At 40.6% G+C, this 21,268-nt stretch overlaps 1 protein-coding gene across 6 annotated transcripts in view; it reads left to right on the forward strand.

Moving 5' to 3' along the window:
- MRVI1 (murine retrovirus integration site 1 homolog) overlaps positions 1-21,268 on the forward strand; it is a 140,109-nt gene that overhangs the window by 100,190 nt on the left and 18,651 nt on the right. For all 6 annotated transcript variants that reach the window (XM_029582749.1, XM_029582748.1, XM_029582751.1 and 3 more), the window contains 3 exons: positions 3,329-3,407; positions 11,383-11,506; positions 17,546-17,576. In XM_029582749.1, coding sequence (XP_029438609.1) covers positions 3,329-3,407; positions 11,383-11,506; positions 17,546-17,576 — 234 coding nt within the window. The remainder of the gene's footprint in view (positions 1-3,328; positions 3,408-11,382; positions 11,507-17,545; positions 17,577-21,268) is intronic.

Consider the following 21,268-nt stretch of genomic DNA (forward strand, 5'->3'; position numbering starts at 1 on the left):
CACTTTTCTGATCCAGGGCATGTAAACAGGACCAGGCTGATTAATTGCTGTGCATTTCTTACACTTCTTGGAGTATTACAGCAGCCTATAACCCGTGCATTAAAACTGTACGCTGAAAATCAGCACACAATTCCTTAACACACAGATACATTTTTTTCTTAACACGATGCCGTAAGCTAATGCTAGGCTAATGCATGGGGAGTTTTAGAAAGTGCGCAGACAGCAAAATGTTGGGGCTGCTAGATAGCTGGATAAATGACTTATCCAGCTATCTCTTAGCCGGAGAACATTGTGGACTGGCAGTGGGTGAATAGGGGCGGCACTACTTACCCAGATAACCTGCACCGTAGCAGGTATAAACTTAGATGGATATAACTTATCTGGCTTAATAGCGACAGCCGTGCCACTGAATATCCATGTAACTTAGCCAGATAAGTTATATCCGCCCTGAACATTCTGGAGGGTATGGGATATACATAATTTTAAATAAATAAATAAGTTTCTTAGCTGTTTAGGCTTTAAATATCTTCTGTGCATTCTGCTGAATGCACCTTATTGCATCAGCCTGTTAGTCTCTAGAAAGTGTTTTCTCCATTGCTCGTTTTCCTTCCTGATGAGATATCTACAGATTTTGTTCAAAAACTGCTTAGTTGACACAATGCTAGAATTTCAGTCACAATTTTATAAAAATAAAATACACTTAGTTAATTTCTAAGAATGTTTCTAGGTTTTTCAGAAACTTTGACCACTTCTGTGGCACCCTCCTTAAAAAAAAATTGTTAGAGGCATTGAAGCTCACAAAACATTACTGGAGGATGTCAAAAGCTTCTTTATTATCCTGTTTCTAAAAATCACCCTCTCCTGTTGAATAAAGTAATGTTTCTCCACCCTCTCCTGGAGGCACATGTAGCCAGTTGGGTTTTCAGGATTGCCATTGTGATTACATTTATTAAAGTTTGTTAATTGCTTAACATAAGATGGCCTAAGTGATGTACAATAAAAACATTCAAATTCAAATTTTTAAGCAAAAACAAAGACATTGCAAAAAACAAATGCTGGAAAATTGAGTTCCTGATGCTTAATCAGCCCTGGGAAGACACGTGCGAAAAGGAGTCCTGAGCCTAGTAGTTAGTCCTTATACATGAGTAGTAGCTAACGAGCAGTTGTAAGCTGAGGGTGCAGAACATAGTGTTTACAAGTAAGCCTGCCTGTATAAAAAGGTCTTTAAAAGCCCTTTGAAGGTCTTCACACAGTCACATAGCTGCAAGTCGAGCAAAAAAGGGTTCCAAAGAGCTGGAGATGCAACAGTAAATGCACATTCTCTGGTTACATAAAGAGGGCAGAGCTCACAGAGGGGACATCAAGCAAGCCCCTCTGTGTAAATCTCAACTGATGAAGCGGCTGGTGTAATTTAAGAAGAGCCTTGGACCATGGACAGAATCCAGAATTAATACATTTGAACACAGTCATCCCAATCTTGTACTCTATTCGCTGGCATATGGGAAGCCATTGAAGATTCTTTAAGATGGGAGTAATGCGATTGGAGCGTTTAATTCCAGAAATAAGATGCCCTGTGGAACTAAGCAGAAGCTGTAAAGGCTGTAAGGAGACATCTGGTACGCCTAAATAACAACTATTACAGTAAACAATGAGTGGAATTTTCTAAACTCATAATGGGGCAGATTTTAAAAGATTTACGTGCGTAGGGGGGTTACGCGCGCTGGGCCTATTTTCAAAAGGCCCGGCAATGCGCGTAAAGCCCCGGGATGCGTGTAAGTCCCGGGGCTTGCAAAAAGGGGCAGGGCGTGGGAGTCTGGGGCAGGGTGGGGGCATGGCCAGAGGCCTCTGAACGGCTGCTGAGCCGGGGGATCGCATGTTGACAGTTGGCTGGCAGGCATGAGATAAAGGTATGGCAGGGGGGGGGTTTTGGGCTGGGGGGTGGGACAGGTAGGGGAAGGTGTGGGGGAAAGGAAAATTCCTTCCGAGGCCACTCCGATTTCGCACGCTCCAACCCCTGATTTTATAACATGCGCGCGGCTGCGCATGTTATAAAATCGGGCATACATTTTAAAATCTGCCCCAGTTTGAAGACCCCAGATCTAATGACCATTCTGATATGTGGATGAAATGAGAGGTTACTCTCTAACAAAACCTCTAGACTAAACACACTTGTTGATGGAGAATGCATGACTATCAGTGGTCACAGATAAGTATGAAAAGGTGGAATAAGCACTCTGGACTGATATAAATTCAATTTTTGCCATGTTTAGGAATATTTTATTATAATGAAGCCATGTTTTTACAGTAGACATGCAAATTTGAAGGTATTCAAGATTATGAATGAAATAGATTTGCATATCCTGGGTCTCCAATGTATGCATATTTAACGCATGCATCTTCATTATGGATATTCTGATAACTCAAATAGTCAGTTGTGCCTTCAGGAGAGCGCTGGAGAACACTGGAATAAAATATCATTTTAATGACTTTGAGAACAGTTTTAAAGTTATTTCCGCATGTGTAAACAGCAATTTACTTACATAAACTGGCCTTCTGTAAATTGTCCACCTCTAATACAGCTAAAAGTGCACACAGTATTCTACAAGGCGCATACTTTTAGCTGCATTTAAGGAGGCGTTCACGGAGGCATTGTGAGCAGGATCGGAAAATAATGCAACATAGATTGTATTTTCAAGTCTATGGACATTGTTCTCCTTATAAAATCTCCCCCCACAAAAAGAAGGTGCAAAGGTCCAGGGGTATTTTATACCCACCGCGAGTTTCATCTTTGAACCTTGGTGTAAAGTCCAGGGGGTAAAATATCCCTAGGCAGACAATCTGAAAATTCCTCTCAAAATCAACGAGTCCCATTAGATTCATAAAGTTTATATTGCAAACTGTGTCGCTTGTTGTTTTTTCAAGTTTTCTTTGTCCAGGTTGTTTTTTTTTTAATCTCTGCTATATACTTACAAAGGTTGAAATCCCCCTAAATATGACATTGGCCTTTGCTAGAAAAAGATTGTTGGTTCCCTGCTAGGTTCGCATGGTTTTCTAGGTTTATTTGTGAATTCCACCATGAGCAGGGATGACAGGAGAGAACACAGCAGTACCTGAGGTTTACCTGTTGATGCCAAGAAAGCATGCATGATGACTCATAAATTAACTTTCAGTAAAAACAGAATATATTTTCAGGGACTGAATAATTGGGTTCAAAATGTCGTAATTCCAGATATGGCTAACATTAGCTGCTTTTTGCCACCAATATGTTGAAGTAAAAATGCTAACATTCATACTGTTTAGAAAAGACTTCTTTCTTTGTGTTAAACAGGAGCATATATTGATGCGAAATCAAATCCTTGGAGGACCCAAACTTCCAGACCTCAGTGAGGCAGCTGAGCAAGAAAGAGGTATCCTACGATTCTGCGTGGCAGATACAGGCTATGAAAGTGTGCACTCTGATCACACACAATGTTTGCTGTCAAAGCAAAGAAACTGCTGTTTGGAAAAGAAATCGGATAGGGAGGTGCTGTTTTTAAAAATCAGGTGGTAGCACAAATTCTTGCATTGTACCTCCAAATAAAGCCCAGCGTTCAGGCATCTTTCAAATATGCATGTTTGCTATAACTGGTAAGAGGGAATGCCCATGTCAGAAAGATACATGCATTAGGGAATGTGGTAGCGTAGGGGAAGTTCTGGATTAATGAAGCATTTTCCTACAAAATTTAAAAAACTTAAAAAAACAAAACAAAAAACCCCCCCTAAAAAGTCTGAAAATGCAGTGAGGAGGCAAAATTTGTGTTTTTCAAATTTCAGAATTTCCAAAAAAGAATTAAACTTTCTTAAGAAGAGCACACATGTTCTTCCCCCTCCTTTCCCACAATATATCTCAAAATGAGACAAATGGATTCACAATTAAAAGGCAAACAAAAAACACAAAGGCGTTGACTTTAAAACACGCACACGCATGTCCATGTGCACGCAATTCCTGGCACGTGCACATGGACGCGCCTATTTTCTAACATGCGCGCAGCTGGCGCGCGCTTCCCTGGGACAAGGCCTAATGGCCGCTGTCCTGGCCGGCCTCCAATCCGCCCATACCCCACTCCCAGCCTGCCCCTTTGATCGAGCCCGGCACTTCTGCGCGTATCAGGAGATACGCGCGTGGCCGGGCCATTTTTTAAATGCGCTCGGCGTGTGCAAGGCCAGGCCATGCGCGTATCCCCCCGATTTTTGCGCAGGCTTTTTAAAATTCAACCAAAATTTTACTGTTGAAGATTGTTTGTTTGTCATTCTGTGATACTTCACTGGAAAAAATGTCGTCTTTTGCAAACTCATTTCTAATACTTTTTGGTCAAAAATATGCTCTTTTATTGTGGCTTAATTCACATCATCTGCAAATAATCTAAACCAATGCCCAAAGTTTCAAAAGTTCAGCTTGGAGCCTTTGCCATTGTGTGAGCCACTCCAGGAAAGAGCACTCTCTGGCATTGCTACTCGAGGAAAAGACATTTTTACATGGAACCTGTAATCAATCTGACAAGACAGCACTAGCCCAGAAGACAAAATGTTCTAAAACTGAGTCCAGCTGGCCTCTACTCAGGGGCCCTCAAATGAAATGAAGCAAAACACCTTCTGAAGAGCACTGTGTCTGGCTTCCCATTGTCTGAAAACTTGCAGCATCCAGAAAAATTCAGCAACCTGCATCTCTTCTAATGCATTGCTCTGACCGTCCCGCCCATACATTTCAGGGTCAGATCAGTTGTTTGAATAGTGGGCTCTGTTGATGACATCTCCGGAGGGGATGTCATCAGCTGATCTGAGACTGTTAGCTGCACAAGAGGGAACAACGTTAATGGCCAAAGCAGCAGGTTACACAAGATATGGACTGGGTAGGGCCATGGAGGTGCTGGGTTGGGCCCTGGGTAGGAGTGATGGTCAGATCAGGGTGTGGGAAGGCGGTAGGGGAAGAGAGAGGTACAGGTAAAGGGTGAAGTTTAGAAAAACCTATTATTTGAAATGGCTTGGCCTTGACCTTTCCGTATAAAAGGGACACTACTTTATTAGTAAATGAAAGTAGGTGATTTCTAATTTTCTTTTTTTTTATTTCTCTACATTTTGGCACCCTCTTTTGATTTCTGACAATTTAAGCAAACTTACATATACTGAATATTTCTACTTCCAAAACTTGTAATGAAACGAAGACCATACCTAATTCTAGAGATCAGACATAGCGATGAGGATGGGGCAATAAAATAAAAAGGGATTATACTGTATATACTTGTGTAGAAGTTGAAAAATGTATGCTGCAAAATAGGCCTTAAAAAGCCAGTTCAACCTATGCACAGGTCATGCCAAAATTAAGACCAAGACTGTCGTAGCTTGCAGCATGTCGCTGAACTCAATCATTTCCTAACGCATCTCACAGTAAATACATCAACAAACCTGACCCCTTATTGCTGATTCCTATTTGAAGTTAGCCGCTTAACTTATGTGGCTAACTCTGGTCGTGGCACAGACCTGTCCTACATTTAGCTACATAAACATATGCGGCTAACTTTAAATCAGCTGGGTATATTCAGCGGCGCAACAACACCACTGAATATACCTTGTTAGTTAGCGCTAACTAGTTGAGCCACCCAGCAGCTGAATATTACCCCCATCGCATCTTGAGTGCCACGTGACTTTAATTCGGACATGGCTTTTCTTGAATTCTTATCATTTTGGCTTGCTTTCCTGATTGATCACTCATTTTAAACCTGGACTTATACACGGTTCAATGCATTTCAATGGACTTTGGTCTCAAAATCACCTATCAACTTATACATGAGATAGACTTACAGATGAATTCATATGGTGAAATTTAAGTGATAAGTAGAGGCTAAAGAGTCTTGCATTTCACATTTTTGCTTAATATATTGTCTTACTTACTATAATTTAACTTGCAAGATAAAAGAAAATCTTTAGAAGCATTTGCTCATCGTTCACAATAATCTGGTAAATGGCAGCTCTGTCGCTGAGATCCTGGCATGATATCTTAGTCCTTTTCAACATGGCATTTTTAAGTCGTAGAGACAGGAATACCTCATGAAAAAATGCACTTTATTATCAGGGCTCAGGTAATTGAAATACTCACACTTCAGAGTGGAACAATCTGAAATTAGCAGCATTGCTGTAATTAAAGCTACTTTCCATCAAAATGTTCATAGATATCTGCATAGAAATTGCCTTAGCAGCAAACCACACAGGGGTAGGAGGGGAGGGGGGAAAGAAAAACTCATCTCTTTCATCCCATAGAGAGGAAGAAACGCATATAAATGAACTGCTTACATTTCTGGAAGCAATTTTCTGCTGGAGTGTGGTAGAACAGAGTACCAGAATAAATGCTCGGAAGACAGCGGGGTGCTTGCTGTCTCTACTTAAATGTGTTTAAAAGGATTCCTCTCTAGTCTCATGCCTTTCGTCAGAAATCAGTGACAAAGTTTGCATCAGATCTGTATTTAAAAGAATGAATGGCTTTGGAGCATTCACCCCCTAAAACATTTATGAAAATTACATAGATTGAGGGAGTTTATTTGGTGAGATTGCATACATCTCTGCAATCAAACTATAAGACTTACGAGCAAGAGGGTTTATGAATATCGTGACTTGCAGCAGCTTACAGCTGTGCACAGCTGTGGAAATAGCAGTTTCCGGATCTTTAATTTCTTGAAATAGTTCTGAGACAATAATGAGCATTAAAAAAAGGAGCCACTTTGCACAGCAATCCATATCTCAAGACGGGAAACTCTTTAGCCCATCTCTATCTGACTCCTGGGTTCATGCTGCCACTGACCTTAAAAATGCTGAATTATCTGTCATTAGATATAAATGATGCACTAAGGCATACACCTATTTGGGTGTTTCTTGGCTGATTTGTACACATTATTGCTCATCATAGATTTTCTGGCCTTTATTATACATTCTCATATGGAGAGCAAAGGCAGTCTGTAACCATAATTCCTCCTATCTTGTCAATACTAGTCTAAGGGTCTTCTCTACTTCAAAACCTTTACTATGAAGGTCGGTATATAAAACTGTTAAATAAATAAAATAAAATAAAATGGCAATAATCCCCTGGATTTACTGAATTCTGTTAGAAGTGAGGGAAGCAATGACTCCTAGAAGTCAGCATTGCCGTTACTCTTAACCCTTCAGAACATAATGAGCCTCTTGACATTCAATTAGCTTTCCAGTAGCAACAGCAGTAACTTGTCGAATTTCTCAAACCCTTGCCTGTACACCTTGAATATCCAATATCTCAGCAGCTTTCCTATTTCAAAGTAGCAGCATAGAAGAAACAGGGGTTGTCTATGGTCACCCACCCACTGTCACATCCTCCCAGTTTCCAGCAGTCATGGTTTAGGGAAGTAGCAAACCCCGGGTGCCACGCCTAACTGCTCTTCCTCATATTGTTATCTCTTGCTGTAGATATAGTTTTCCTGTAAAGGAAATGTACTTGAATAACAGACTTTAAAGAAAAAGGAAATCAGTTGTAAAAAAACTAAAGTTAATATATAATGGCTAAATATTTCCCTAAAATGAAACCTGGGGGAATGCTAAACCAGTCTTTATTTTGTATTTATTTTAAGCATGCCTCCATGATGAGGAATGTATTCTACAGGAATATAATATATAGTTATATATATGGTCCATATTCAAAGGGGTTTGGATGGCTGTTTGGACTTAGTTGGACAAATCCCATTTTGAATTCCCCACTCCACCGAATGGGTAAGTTTTAGCTGAGCAAGTCATTATCTGGCAGTGCGGGGCATTCCAGGGGTGAGGCTTATATGTAGCCTGGAATAAATTTAGCCAGGTAATTCTGGTCATGGTAAAGAGCAGGTATAAAGTTATCCAGGCACTTTTCCTCAGATGGCTTTCAATGTAACCAGGTGTATTCGGTGGGAAACATGTCCCGCTGAATAGCTCAGCTAAAGTTGTCCAGGCAGATTCACTCCATGGGAAGAAGAAATAACTCTTAATTACCTCTGACTGCATTGCTATTACTTAATGAGACCGAGCCGAAACCTCCGTGCCTCTGAGGGAATAGAGAAGAAAGATTACCAGTTAAGTAAAGGCTTGCACCAAAGAATGTATCAGCACAGGACTGTGTTCGTTTCATATTTGGCTTTCTGTAAGGACTGTAATCCTGCATCTCACCAAGTTTTACTTTTTTCACCTGAAAATGTTTTGTAAGGAATTTTTTTCTCCCTTTTCCCCCCTTAACTGGAATTGTTTTGTTTAGAGGAACCTTTGGAGCATTAATAACTGGGAGACTAATTCCCAGGGTTTATTGCATTATATTGTTTGCATTTGTTCATCATTGAATTTCCTTAATTGGTTAAGTAAAGTTAATTTTGTTTTTTTGCCAAGGATGTTGTCAGCTCTGAGTACACAGGGCCCACACTCTGAATTGTCTTGAAGTGCACCCAGTCTCAGCTCTCCCTCCAGGAGCTTGATCCTGATCCTGACCCTCACCTCCCTCGCTTCCCTCCATGTCTTGACCTGCTGAAGCTTCTTCCTGTAGTACTGGCCCCCTCACTTCCTGTCACTGCCTGTGCGGTTCATGCAGCTGCTCTCCACAGAGCCCCTTGTGATACAAACAGCAAGGTTTATAACAGAAAGTGAGGAAGAGCCAGCACTGCAGAAAGAAACTCAGGATTTACAGCAGCAGCTGGGGCACTGACAGGAAAGGAAGGGCAGGATCAAGTTCCTTTCTCCTGGAGGGAGACAGCAGAGGATGAGGTATGGGGGGGGGGGGGGGGGGGAGAGAGGGTGGTAGAATGGGTGTGGATGGACAGGAAGAGATGAAGAAAAAGAGCAGGGACCCCAGATTGGTGGGGAAGGAAAGAAGAGACTGGGGCCTTCCAGACTGGATGCAGAGAACACGGACTCCCAGTTCGGGTGGGGAGTATGGAAGGCGAGAACAGGCTCTCAGAGACTGGGTGGGAAAGTGGGTCCTGAAAATTAGGAGAAAGTCAGACCCTCAGAGATTGGGCGAAGTGAGGAAATGTGAACTTGGGGCTGAGCAGGGACTGGGGAGATAGCAGAGTCTCAGCAATTGGGTAGAGGTATGAATGTAGGCGTGTTAGATGGGCTAGGAGGTATGAGATGAAGATGTGGAGATGTGATGAAGACATGGGGGGGGGCTATAGGGTAGAGAGGGGTCGAGATATGGTGTGAAGGACCTGGAGGGCAGGGGAGAAGGTGAGAATTTAGCCAGATAAGCCATTTGATATCACGGCTAAACAAAGGATGCAGCTCACCTGCATCCTTTGTTCTTATGAGTCCAGGTAGCACACAGATATCAAACATAGCAGATCTTTACAGAGAATGGGTTCCTGCTCAGAGTTCTTATACTCTGGTGAGAAGCTCCTTCCTTCACCCAGGATTCCTTGTGGGTCTGGATCTTAAGGAGGACCAGGCGAGACAGCTGTGCCCGGTCCCATAAGGTAGTCTGAGGGAATTCATTTCCTACAGACTCCTTCACAGGGAATTACAATTTCATTTGATTCTGGCCCAGCCCAGCACATCACACAGAGAATGCCATGCGTACTGTGAAACATTGTGGTGAGAACATCATGTTATGGGGATGCTGTAATGATAGAAAAGACAATGAAGAAAAAGTACAGAAAAGTCCATCAGCAAAACCTGCTGCCCTCTGCAAGAAAACTGAAACTTGCAGCTGAAGTTCATCTTTCAGCTTGACAACAAGCCAAAGCACACAGCCAAATCTCCACCGATGTAGCTAAGGAACAAAAATATTAATGCTCAGTTAGCTCCCAGACTTCTCTCACCCAAACTATGTGCATCAAATAGCTCCCAGACTTCATTCAATCCAGTCACAATGCGATATGACTTGAAGATTGGCAACCATCAATGAATGCTCCCCGAAGAACTTAAGAGAGCTTAAACAGTTTGGTAATGAAGAATGGTCTAATGTTGACAAATACAGGTGTTCAAAGTTGGTGGGGACCTGTCCCAGCAAACTCACAGCTGTTATTGCTGCCAAAGTGAGATGGAGACTTAACCAGTTGTTGAATTTCAATTTTGTTTTCTAGATAAGCATATATGCTTATGTCCCCCAGTAAAACATTTTTGGCCCTGAAAAGTGTGGAGCATGGAGTGTTGATGAGTAGAAAAAAAAACTCATTTAAATGCATTGAAGTCTGACGCACTGACACAAGACAATGTGAAACATGTTGAATGGAGCAAACCTTTGATAGTCACTCTGTGTTTGTATATATACATGTGCATGTAGGCTGAATGCCTATATCAGTACTGATCAGTGGTTTTTTATGCTGCAATAGAATGGTGACTGCAACAGGATATACGTCTTCTCTCAGTTCTTTTCGTGGTGGCTTATCAGCACTGACTTGGGCTTTCAGCAGGCTTGCTGATTGCCTCTTGCAACTGTCATGCAGCATGAAGTGGAGCATGGAGACCTCAGGTTTTGCCTTATGATATAATAGCCATGCTGGTAGGGACCGTATGATGTACGAGACGTAGTGATAATGATATATAAGCTAGCTTCTTTGAGGTACGCTGGCAGTACTCACTGATCAGAGAGCATTTATCAGAAATGCTTATAATTTTGACATTCTTGGGGAGGGAGAGCATTAACTGAAAACAGGAGAAAGTATTCAGAGATGTAGATGAACGTCTGTAGCATTGTTGCTATTGCCTTTGTTCCATGTTTGTTATTCGGGACTGAAACTTTATCTGAATTAGTCCTAATGAGTAATTAATGTGGTGAGTAGCTAAACAGTTAAATTACATTTCCTGAATGAATGCAGTGCAGAAGCTATGATGTGTGATTAGGCAGAAGTGAGCTCTCTTATTTCTTTAAAAGACTCTGCTCTTGAGATTGCCTTGGCTGGTATGTAGCACACACTGGATGGAATATTTATTTATTTATTTTTTGTTTTTATATACCGATCTTCCTACATTAGATGCAAATCAAACCGGTTTACATAGAACAATAACTTACCAAATGGCATTACATGAAACAATTAACATTTAAACAACATTAAATAACATTGTCAGGAGAATAAACCAATTATACAAATTGAATTAAATGGTAGTCACAGTGAACTTTTGAAGTCCTTATGTTGATCTTAGTTAGATATAAGGAAGCAAGATAGGTGAAAATAAATAAATAAATAAATGAGGCGAAAGTGACTGAGGGACTCTTTAGGGGAGCCTGAATAACAGTGAAAGACTAAAGACAAATCAAACCAAATATGTGAGAGAAAAGTAAACAGAGAGGTGTATCTAAAGAAGGAGGGCATGTTGTAATATGACATTATTGGCAAAAAGCTTTTCTTGTAACATTTCCCATAGGTCCCTCACCTGTCACTCCTGCATCCACTGAGGAAGAAGAGGCAAACGGTAGCTCTGCGGTTATGCCTAATATTCCAGATTTACTACTGCGAAGGCTCCATGTGCACAAACCTCTCTCTGGAAGGTATGATATTAATGGATGTGTACCTTATCACAGGCTGTTAGTGTTGCAGATTGGAGACAGACTACCCATAGCAAATGTAGCTAAGTACTGAGCAATATATGACAGTAAGGGACCTGTAACCTGGGTGATTATTTCCCTTAAATTCAGAGGTGCTCAAACTTATTCCATATAAGGCATGAAGAAAAGAAACTCCTCCCAGTGAGGTGTCCAGGAATATCTTAGGAGACAACCAGTCTGAGACAGCACGAGAAGGGATAGTATCCAAGGCAGGTGCAGTAAAGTAATGGGGAAGTAACTCTAAAAATTAATCAGCAGAGGCATGGATGGGTAGATAAAAAGGTAAATAATCGGTTACATACAGCTAGAAAGAGGGAGGATAACATTAAAAAACAGCTCATGTGCGCCCATTTGCACTTGTATATGAGCGCACAATTTACTACTGCATTATTTGTCTGGATTACATTCACAATTGTCCATCTAGGTAGCAGTTAAGGCGCAACTTAGCCAAATAAATCAGAATTTAGCCAGATAAGTGTGTGCAAATGATATACCCGTGTATTTGTACTTTGAAATTTGAAGGGACACATGAATAGATTTTACTCACATTATTTAGATGCATTTAATCCCTAGTAAATTGGCCGTGGTGGTGGTGTTGGACTGCTGCTCTCCCTCTCCTGCAGATTTCAACCTCTTCTCCCATCTCTGTCCCACTCTTTTTCTTCCTTTGAAGCCAATTCCATCCGCTTATTCTCTCAACTACCTCTATGGGTAGTTGTCATCTATTAAGCCTCTGATAAATCTCCCTCCTCCTTTCTCACTGACTTTGATTTCAGGCTTTCCTTCTTCATTGGCCCATCTTTCCCTTCCCCTATCCTTAGTGACTTTAACTTCCATGTTGATGACTCCCTCTAGCTCTTATGCCTCAAAACTCCTTTCTTTAACGCCTTCATTTTATCTCCGACTCTGCTCTACCACCTCTACTCACCAGCATGGCCATTGCCATGACCTAGTCTTTGTTTCCAACTGCTATCTCTCAGGCTTCGCCACCTCAGTTCTTCTGATCTCAGACATCACCTGATCATTTTCATATTAAACCACCCTCCCCCACAGACTTGTCCAGTCACCACTTACACCTTTAGGAATCTCCAAGCTGATGAGCCTTGCATCTTTTCCACTGCTGTTTCATCTCTCCTTTCCTCCACAACTTTGGGTGAATCTTTTGTGAATCTGTTGAAGTTTCTTCTTATGACACTATACTCTCTTCAGTCTTAGACACTTTTGTCCTTCCTCTTACTGTTTATTTTACCCATCCTGTAAGGCGCACTAAACCCTAGCCTTGGCTCAACCCTACGATTCACTACCTACGTTCCTGCGCCCACTCTGCAGAATGTCTCTGGCTAAAATCTCGTGCCCATGCAGACTTGATACACTTAAAATTCACACTGACCACTTTTTAGTATGCTATTGCACTTGCCAAACAAGACTACTATGTCCATCTGACAAACTCTCTTACATCCGACCCTCGCCATCCCTTTGCCACTCTCAATTCCCTCCTCAAACTTCCCTTGCCTCCCTCCTCACTTCTCTCTCTGTTCAGACTATGGCTGACTACCTACATGACAAGATTCACAAAATTAGTCTTGTTCTCAACTATTTCACCTTTACATGCCTCTCCCCCACTTCTTTCTCTACCTTTCCCCTAGCCTACGCCACTCTCTCCTCTTTTCCTGAAGTCACAGTGGAGGAAACTGCTCATCTTCTCTCTTCCTCCAAATTCATTACTTGTTCCTCTGAACCTGTCCCCACCTGATTCCTCAGCTCCATCTTCACTGCAGTCTTCCCTTCTATCTGTCACACCCTCAATCTATCACTCTCCATTGTTACTGTTCCTCCTGCCTTCAAACGTGCTGTAATCATACCACTCCTTAACTATCATCCCATATCCCTTCTCCCTTTTGCCTCCAAACTACTTGAACATGCTGTTCACTGCTACTGTCTTGACTTTCCTACATCTCAAGCAGTTCTTGATCCATTCCAGTCTGGTTTTCGCCCTCTACATTCAACTGAAACAGCCCTTGCCAAAATTTCCAATGACTTGTTTATGGCTAAAGCCAAAGGTCTTTATTCTCCTTGATCTATCTGCTGCTTTTGAAACTGTTGATCACCACCTACTCTTTGATACTCTGTCCTCACTTGGATTTCAGGAGTGTCCAGTCTTGGTTCTCTTCTTACCTCTCCCATCGTACTTTTAGCGTTTCCTCTGGTGATTCCTCCTCTACTCCCATTTCACTAGCAATTGGTGTGCCTCAGGGCTCCGTCCTGGACCCTCTTCTCTTCTCATTATATACTAATTCCCTTGGTGCTCTGATTTCCTCTCATGGCTTTCAATACCATTTTTATGCTGATGACTCTCAAGATCTACCTATGTACACCAGAAATTTCACCTGAAATCCAATCCTGGATCTTGGCCTGCCTGTCTGACATTGCTGCCTGGATGTCCCATCACCACCTTAAATACAACATGGCCAAGATGGAGCTCCTTATCTTTCCCCCAAGCCCTCCTCCCCTCTTCCTCCTTTCTCTGTTTCTGTAGATAACATGGTTGTCATCCCTGTCCCATCAGCTCATAACCTTGGAGTCCTCTTTGACTCCTCTTTCTCCTTCTCTACACATATCCAAAACACTGCTAAAACATATCATTTCTTTCTTTATAACATTGCCAAAATCTGTCCTTTCCTTTCTGAACACACTACCGGAACCCTTATCTACTCTCTCATCTCCTCCCACTTAGATTATTGCAACCTGCTCCTCACAGGCCTCCTTGCAAGCCATCTCTCTTCTCTGCAATCTGTCCTAAATTCAGCTGTGTGACTTATCTTTTTCCAAAATCGCTATGCTCACATAATTCCTCTTCTGAAGTCACTGCATTGGCTCCCTATCTAGTTATTTATTTATTTTAACACTTTTCTATACCGTCGTTCAGTGGATACCGTCACAACGGTTTACATTAAGGCACATAAAAATTATGCTATGGTATTTTAAGTTAAACAGGTGCCATTAAGGATCAGTAACATAGTTTATAAATAATATTAATTGGTGAGTGTAATGAGTCATGTCCATTTCTCATTATATCAGATTAGGATATGAGATTCGCTTTCTCATTGTACTTTTAACCTTTATTGATGAACTACAAATGAAACTTGAACTGGATCACAAATAAAATACACATATTGATTTTGGTTATGTGTTTGTTGTTCCATTGTTTTGTTTGTACCTGCATTTCCCTGGGTGCTATTCTCCTTTCTCTTTTTGATAGGCTACTTTAAAGAGCCAGGTTTTAAAAATTTTTTTGAAGGTTTTGTTGTTACTTTGTAATCTTAACTCCAAGGTCATGGTGTTCCATAGTATGGGTCCTGCTAGGGATAGTGCTCTTTCTCTCACTTGTGTTAGTCTTGCTGTTTTGATTGATGGGATAGTAAGAAGTGCTTTGTTGGCTGATCTCAGGTTTCTGTTTGGGACGTGTACACGAAGGGCTGTGTTCAGCCATTCTGCATTTTCATTATGTATTAATTTATGTATGGTGCAGAGTGTTTTGTACTGAATTCTTTGTTCAATGGGTAGCCAGTGTAATTCCTTCAGTGTTTCTGTGATGTGATCTCTTTTCCGTTTGCTGGTCAAGATTCTGGAAGCTGTGTTCTGTAATATTTGAACTGGTCTTAGTGAAGTGTATGGTAGCCCTAGTAGGAGTGCGTTACAGTAATCAGTGCTTGCAAAGATCAACGCTTGCAGTACTGATCGAAAGTTGGCAGTTGTTAGAAGTGGTTTAAGTCTTCTAAGCACCATGAGTTTAGCATAGCCTTCCTTTACTTTTAGAAATATATGTTGTTTTAAGCTTAGTTCCATGTCAATTATTACTCCAAGGTTCCTTACTTTGTCTGCTAACTCAATTTTTTGGTTGTTGTTGAGTATAATTGGGTTCTGAATGATCTCCGTCTTTTTTCGTTCTAAATGTATAAAGTCTGTTTTCTCAATATTAATTACTAGGTCCATTTGGTTTAGAAGTTGTTTGATGATATCTAGATACATGTTTGCTGTTTTTAGTGTTTTTTCAATTGTGTCGTCAATGGGTAGTATTAATTGGATATCGTCTGCATAAATATAGTGTGTGATTCCCAGACCAACCAGTAGGTGACATAATGGTAAGAGATATATGTTGAAGAGTGTGGCCGATAGGGCTGACCCCTGTGGTACTCCTGTTTGAAGGTTAATCTTTTCTGACATCATGTCTTTGATTTGTTGTCAGAAAAGATTAACCTTCAAACAGGAGTACCACAGGGGTACTCCCGCATACAGTTCAAGCTCCTCCTTCTCACCTACAAATGCCTTCACTCTGCAGCACCTCACTACCTCTCCTCTCTTATCTCTCTCTACATTCCTCCTCATGCACGCCGCTCGTCGGATAAGTCGCTTCTATCCATGCCCTTCTCCATTACTGCCAATTCCAGACTCCGTGCTTTCCACCTGGCTGCGCTGTGTGCTTGGAATAGTCTTCCTGAGCTGGTGCGTCATGCTCCCTTCTTGCCATGTTTAAATCACATTTTAAACCGCTTTTAAATCTTATTCCTGATTGTCTGCTTTTAGTCTTGTTAACTAACTTTCTTTTCTTTTAACCGAGTCTCTTGTCCTGTATGTTTGTCTTATTAGATTGTCAGCTCTATTGAGAAGGGCCTATCTTTTTGTATGTTTGTACAGATTTGCATATGTCATATTGCATTATAGAAATGTTAAGTAGTAGTGGTAGTAGCAGCTTTATAAGTCGCTAATGGTAATATTCAAAAATAAGATATACTTTCATAAAACTTGTCTTTGAATGTAACACTTCTTCAAAGTGGAGTATAACATTCAAAGACAAGTTTTGTGAACATATACATTATCTTTTGAACATTACCAGTAGCAATTGGCAGAACATTTGGATAGGACACTTTGAAGAAGTGTTACATTCAAAGACAAGTTTTGTAAAAGTATATCTTATTTTTGAATATAAATAAGGATAAAAAGAAGAAAAAAAATATAAACTGAGGAGGTTTTTTAACTAATGATGGTGCTTCTGCCTGTGTTATCCAAAGCATGTGTTACCTAGATATATGGCATCTCTAGTTTTTCCTCCATATTTAATTATTTGTGCTTTAGTAATTATTCTGGAATCAATCTGTTGATCACATTTGTTAGCACCCAGCAGACTCCTTCTTTGTAACTGGGAAAGTCAATATCACAACCTAGAAAAAAATTCAGTTTTCCCCAGGACCAATATGGCTACTAGACCTTGGCAATTCATTATAGATTAATTGGAATTAAATGAAAAGTTAAATTTGATCTGCTTAATAATGAGACACGTACTGTACAGTATATTTTTGTTTGATAATTGCTGGGAGGGTGCTGCCAGTTTCCTATTTCCTGCCTTCTCTTTGCCTCTTGTTTCACCACACTGCAGTTCTTAATTAGCATCATATACCCATGAGAGTATTATTAGGCTTCCTCTGTAGACTGACCAGTAGGGGTTGATAACAAATACTATCAAGTGTTTTGGTCTCAGAAACCAGATAAAACATTTTCTCTAGGGGCCTTTTAGACATGGCTCCTGAGATAGCTTCCAAATTCAGCATTTCTTGTACAGCACCAAAGTGAACTCATTGAAGATTGTGTGATACCCTTGCTGTTTCAGCCAGATTACAGTAGAGCAGTGCTTATCTCGAATGATTAGGACTGAGGCCATTCTGGTTAATGGATTTTTTTTTCCAGATAATAGAAGTTTTCTGATAAAAGAATAGAATAATGGGGATTTTTCAGATAACAAATATATGATGCCAAACCAACATTTGGATAATCAAGATTTGTTCAGATAATAGATAACGGCCCAAGATTACAATTTTTTTATGGATATTGAATTTTTCAATAGATCACCAGATAAATAATCCTCTACTGAACTACATTTTTCTAAATAAAACAGAAATTGACTAAAATTAATGTTTTGAATTACAGTGCAGCCCCGCTAAGTGAAAAAGAAGTGGAGGTGAGTCTGCTTTTCAGCTATACCTCACAATACACACTGCTGGCATATATGCTTCCTCATTCTCTTACTCCTGGCTGCTGACTGCATGTGGAAACGGTGGTATGTAGTACAGTAATATATGGTAGACCAGTGGTTTCCACCAAACGGTGATTTTATTTGAGGGGTACTATGATTACAGAATAACCTGTTCAGATGCCAAGAAGCAGAAATGCTTAATGTATGGCATGTGTATGCCTTTGCACCTATTTCTAGTATTTAAAAAAAAATGGATTTGTACATTTTGGGGCAAACTCACTTCCATATAATTTTGTCAGCAAAACTCAGCTTTTTCAAAACAATTGGCATATGTATATTACATTTACACGTGTAAATCTTTTTGAAAATTACCCCCATGCACATAAATTCTCTTGCCAAAACTGTGTGCATGAAATAGCAGGTGAGTGCATAATTTTGTTGGAATAATTTTCAGAGTGAACTTATATGTGTGTAAGTTCGCTTTTAAATTTTACTGCAACTTGGGCACATAGCCTGCAGCCTGTTCTAAAACTACTCCCACAGAGAGTAATTTTCAAAGGCATTTCCGTGGGTAAAACAGTGCTTGTTGTAAAACTGCCTGCCCAAGATGTGGGTAAGGTTACACGTATACGTCCTATAATGTGTATGTTTACCTGGACTGAAGGGAGGCGTTTCCAGGGAGGGGTTCGGACTTAGATGCACAACTTTTGTGTTTTCAGTGCAAATGGAAGTTATCGGTTCCAGGGCAGGCATAATGTAAAATCTCTGGACTTAAGCCCTTATCTTAGACTCATAGGTTTTATTAACGAGTTAATTCAGATTCACTGAGATTGGTATTAGAATTAATTAATGTAGTCTTGAGACTCAAAGAAAACTGCTGTAAATCAGATCTTTATCAGGTTTATGCTATGCTTTGTAAGTGATACAAAGATGAAAGTAAATGTTTTCATAAGAACATAAGATATGCCATACTGGGTCAGACCAAGAATCCATCAACCCCATTATCCTGTTAAGAACAGAGGTCAATCCAAGTCACAAGTACCTGGCAAGTACCCAAACATTAAATAGATCCCTTGCTACTAAAGCTGGCAACAAGTAGTGGCTTTTTCATATTGATTAATAGCAGTTTATGGACTTCTCCTCCAGGAACTTCTCCAAACCTTTTTTAAACCCAGCTATACTAACTGCTTTAGCCACATCCTTTGGCAATGAATTCCAGAGCTTAACTTTGCATTGAGTGAAAAATAATTTTCTCTTATTTGTTTTAATTGTGCTACTTGCTAACTTAATGGAGTGCCCTGTAGTCCTTGTATTATCCAAGAGAATAAATAACAGATTCACATTTACCCATTCAAATTCTTTCATGATTTTGTAGATCTCTATCATATCCCCCCTCAGCCATCTCTTCTCCAATCTGAATAGCCCTAACCTCTTTAGACTTTCCTCATAGAGGAGCTGTTCCTTGCCCTTTATCATTTTGGTTGCCTTTCTCTGTACTTTCTCCAGTGCAGCTATATCTTTTTTGAGATGCAGTGACTTGAATTATGCACAGTGTTCAAGGTGTGGTCTCACCATGGAGCGATACAGAGGCATTAAGACATCCATCGTTTTATTTGCCATTCCCTTCCTAATAATTCCTAGCATTCTGTTTGCTTTTTTGACTGCTGCAGCACACCGAGCCAATGATTTCAATGTGTTATCCACTATGACACCCAGAACTTTTTCCTGGGTGGTAGCTCCTAATATGGAACCTAACATCGTGTAACTACAGCAACGATTGTTTTTCCCTATATGCATCACCTTGCGCTTGTCCACATTATATTTCATCTGCCATTTGGATGCCCAGTCCAAGGTCCTCCTGCAATTTATCACAATCCGCTTGCATAATTATGCAGTCTGCATAATTTAATGTCATCTGTAATGTGATCACCTCACTCACTGTAGCCCTTCCAGATCATTTATAAATATATTAAAAGGCAGCGGTGCAAGTACAGATCGCATTCTTATTCTGCCTTCTGTAAGCATTACAGCTTTTCTCAAGCGTACCTCTGGGAAGCAGTACATTCATCCCTGGCCATCACGTTCACAGGCTTTATGTTGAAGAACCCTTTTTGGAATATCCGGTTATTTGACACATACTTTCTGTCTTGTTGATATCAGTGTAGGTCAGGCTTGCTTCCTTCAGCCTGGCTCATGCTATCTTGGTGTGGCCATAACTGCACAGGAAAAGCTGTTCTACGTCCTTTTGCATTACAGTGCATATCTAAAATGAAACATTAGTTTGAAATGTAGTATTCCATAAAATATTGATCAATCAACTCAAGCACAATAATGCCTTTTGGCACAATGCATTTAACTAGAGATCCATTTCGCCAGACATTTCCACTCAAAGCATAAACCTTTCTAAAAGTCAATCCTTCAGAGTCCAGTGTCACAGATCGTTTTCTTTTAGATCCATCAGACGTAACATGACTGGTTTGTGACACAAACTGGCTCCCAAATACAACTCTGCCAGCGTGGTTCATTTTTGCAAAGTACACGTTTTTCAGTATCTTCCCCTAATGCACTGAAAAGTACGGTGACTAGTAGTAGACAGATGCACACAGTAGCAATAAAAACATATTTATATGCATGTTTATAAAGAGATAAGGGGGCTTTTGATCCTATGAGTCATGTTATTTTAGTTCTCAAAATATTTCCCCATAAGAAAAGATTGTGAAGCCCCCTTAAAAATAGCATCTTTAGATTTATCACCAGAGATGTAAAGAGCAGACCTGATAGTTTTACATGACTTCTGAGTGCCTCATGGGTCTGTGGCCAGCTTCAAACACCCACAGGATTGCCCAAAACAGCTTGGCCAAGCATTTCAGCAACAGCTTCTTTGTTTTCCTTTTACCATCTGTTCCTTCACAGACCACAGCAGTTCCACATCCCTGAGGCGCTTTAAACACAGGTCGACACACAGTCCATGCTGCAACCAAACACTCTTCTCAGCCATCTCTTGTCATGCAACTGTTCCTTAGCAGCTGGTTTTCCAGTTCCTTTTTTTGGAGCAGTAGCCTACCTCCGCTTTCCCAGCAGTCGGCCAACTGAAGGGAAACTGGCTCATTCTACTACATCCTTAATGAGCCTCATCCATTGACTATCGTGACATGTACCTCTGTGGTCAGTACTTTCCTCCTGACCCCCTCCCCCCAAGGACCATGACTCCAGAAGCCTTCCATTCTCTGTTCCTCCAGATTACAAATCTAGTCCTCTTTTTCTTATCATTATCTTTATCTAGTCCTCTTTTTCTTATCATTAGCATTATCTCTGGAGTCCTCTTTACAGCACCCTCTCTGTCTGACTGGTTACTTTCTCTCCCATTTCAAGGCTGTTCCTGACACTGTGAGATACCCATCTCATGTTGGGAGACTGCCTTATCATCAAAAATAGAAAATATTTTTTTTAGTGCTATGAAACTATAATATTTCTCATCTACTAGTAGACAAACAGGATCACATTCTTCTTCTACCATTGTTTCATACCCCACCTATATTTACATATTCAACCACTGTAGGAATTGTTCTGCTAGCATCATCCACTCAGTTTCTACATTATTTGTTTAATTTCTAGAGCTGTCTTTTGCTCCTTCCCCTTCCATGATGAGCCTCTACATATATTTACTACTATTAATG

The sequence above is a fragment of the Rhinatrema bivittatum genome, chromosome 17 (genome assembly GCF_901001135.1).
Source record: "Rhinatrema bivittatum chromosome 17, aRhiBiv1.1, whole genome shotgun sequence".
NCBI classification, from domain to species: domain Eukaryota; kingdom Metazoa; phylum Chordata; class Amphibia; order Gymnophiona; family Rhinatrematidae; genus Rhinatrema; species Rhinatrema bivittatum.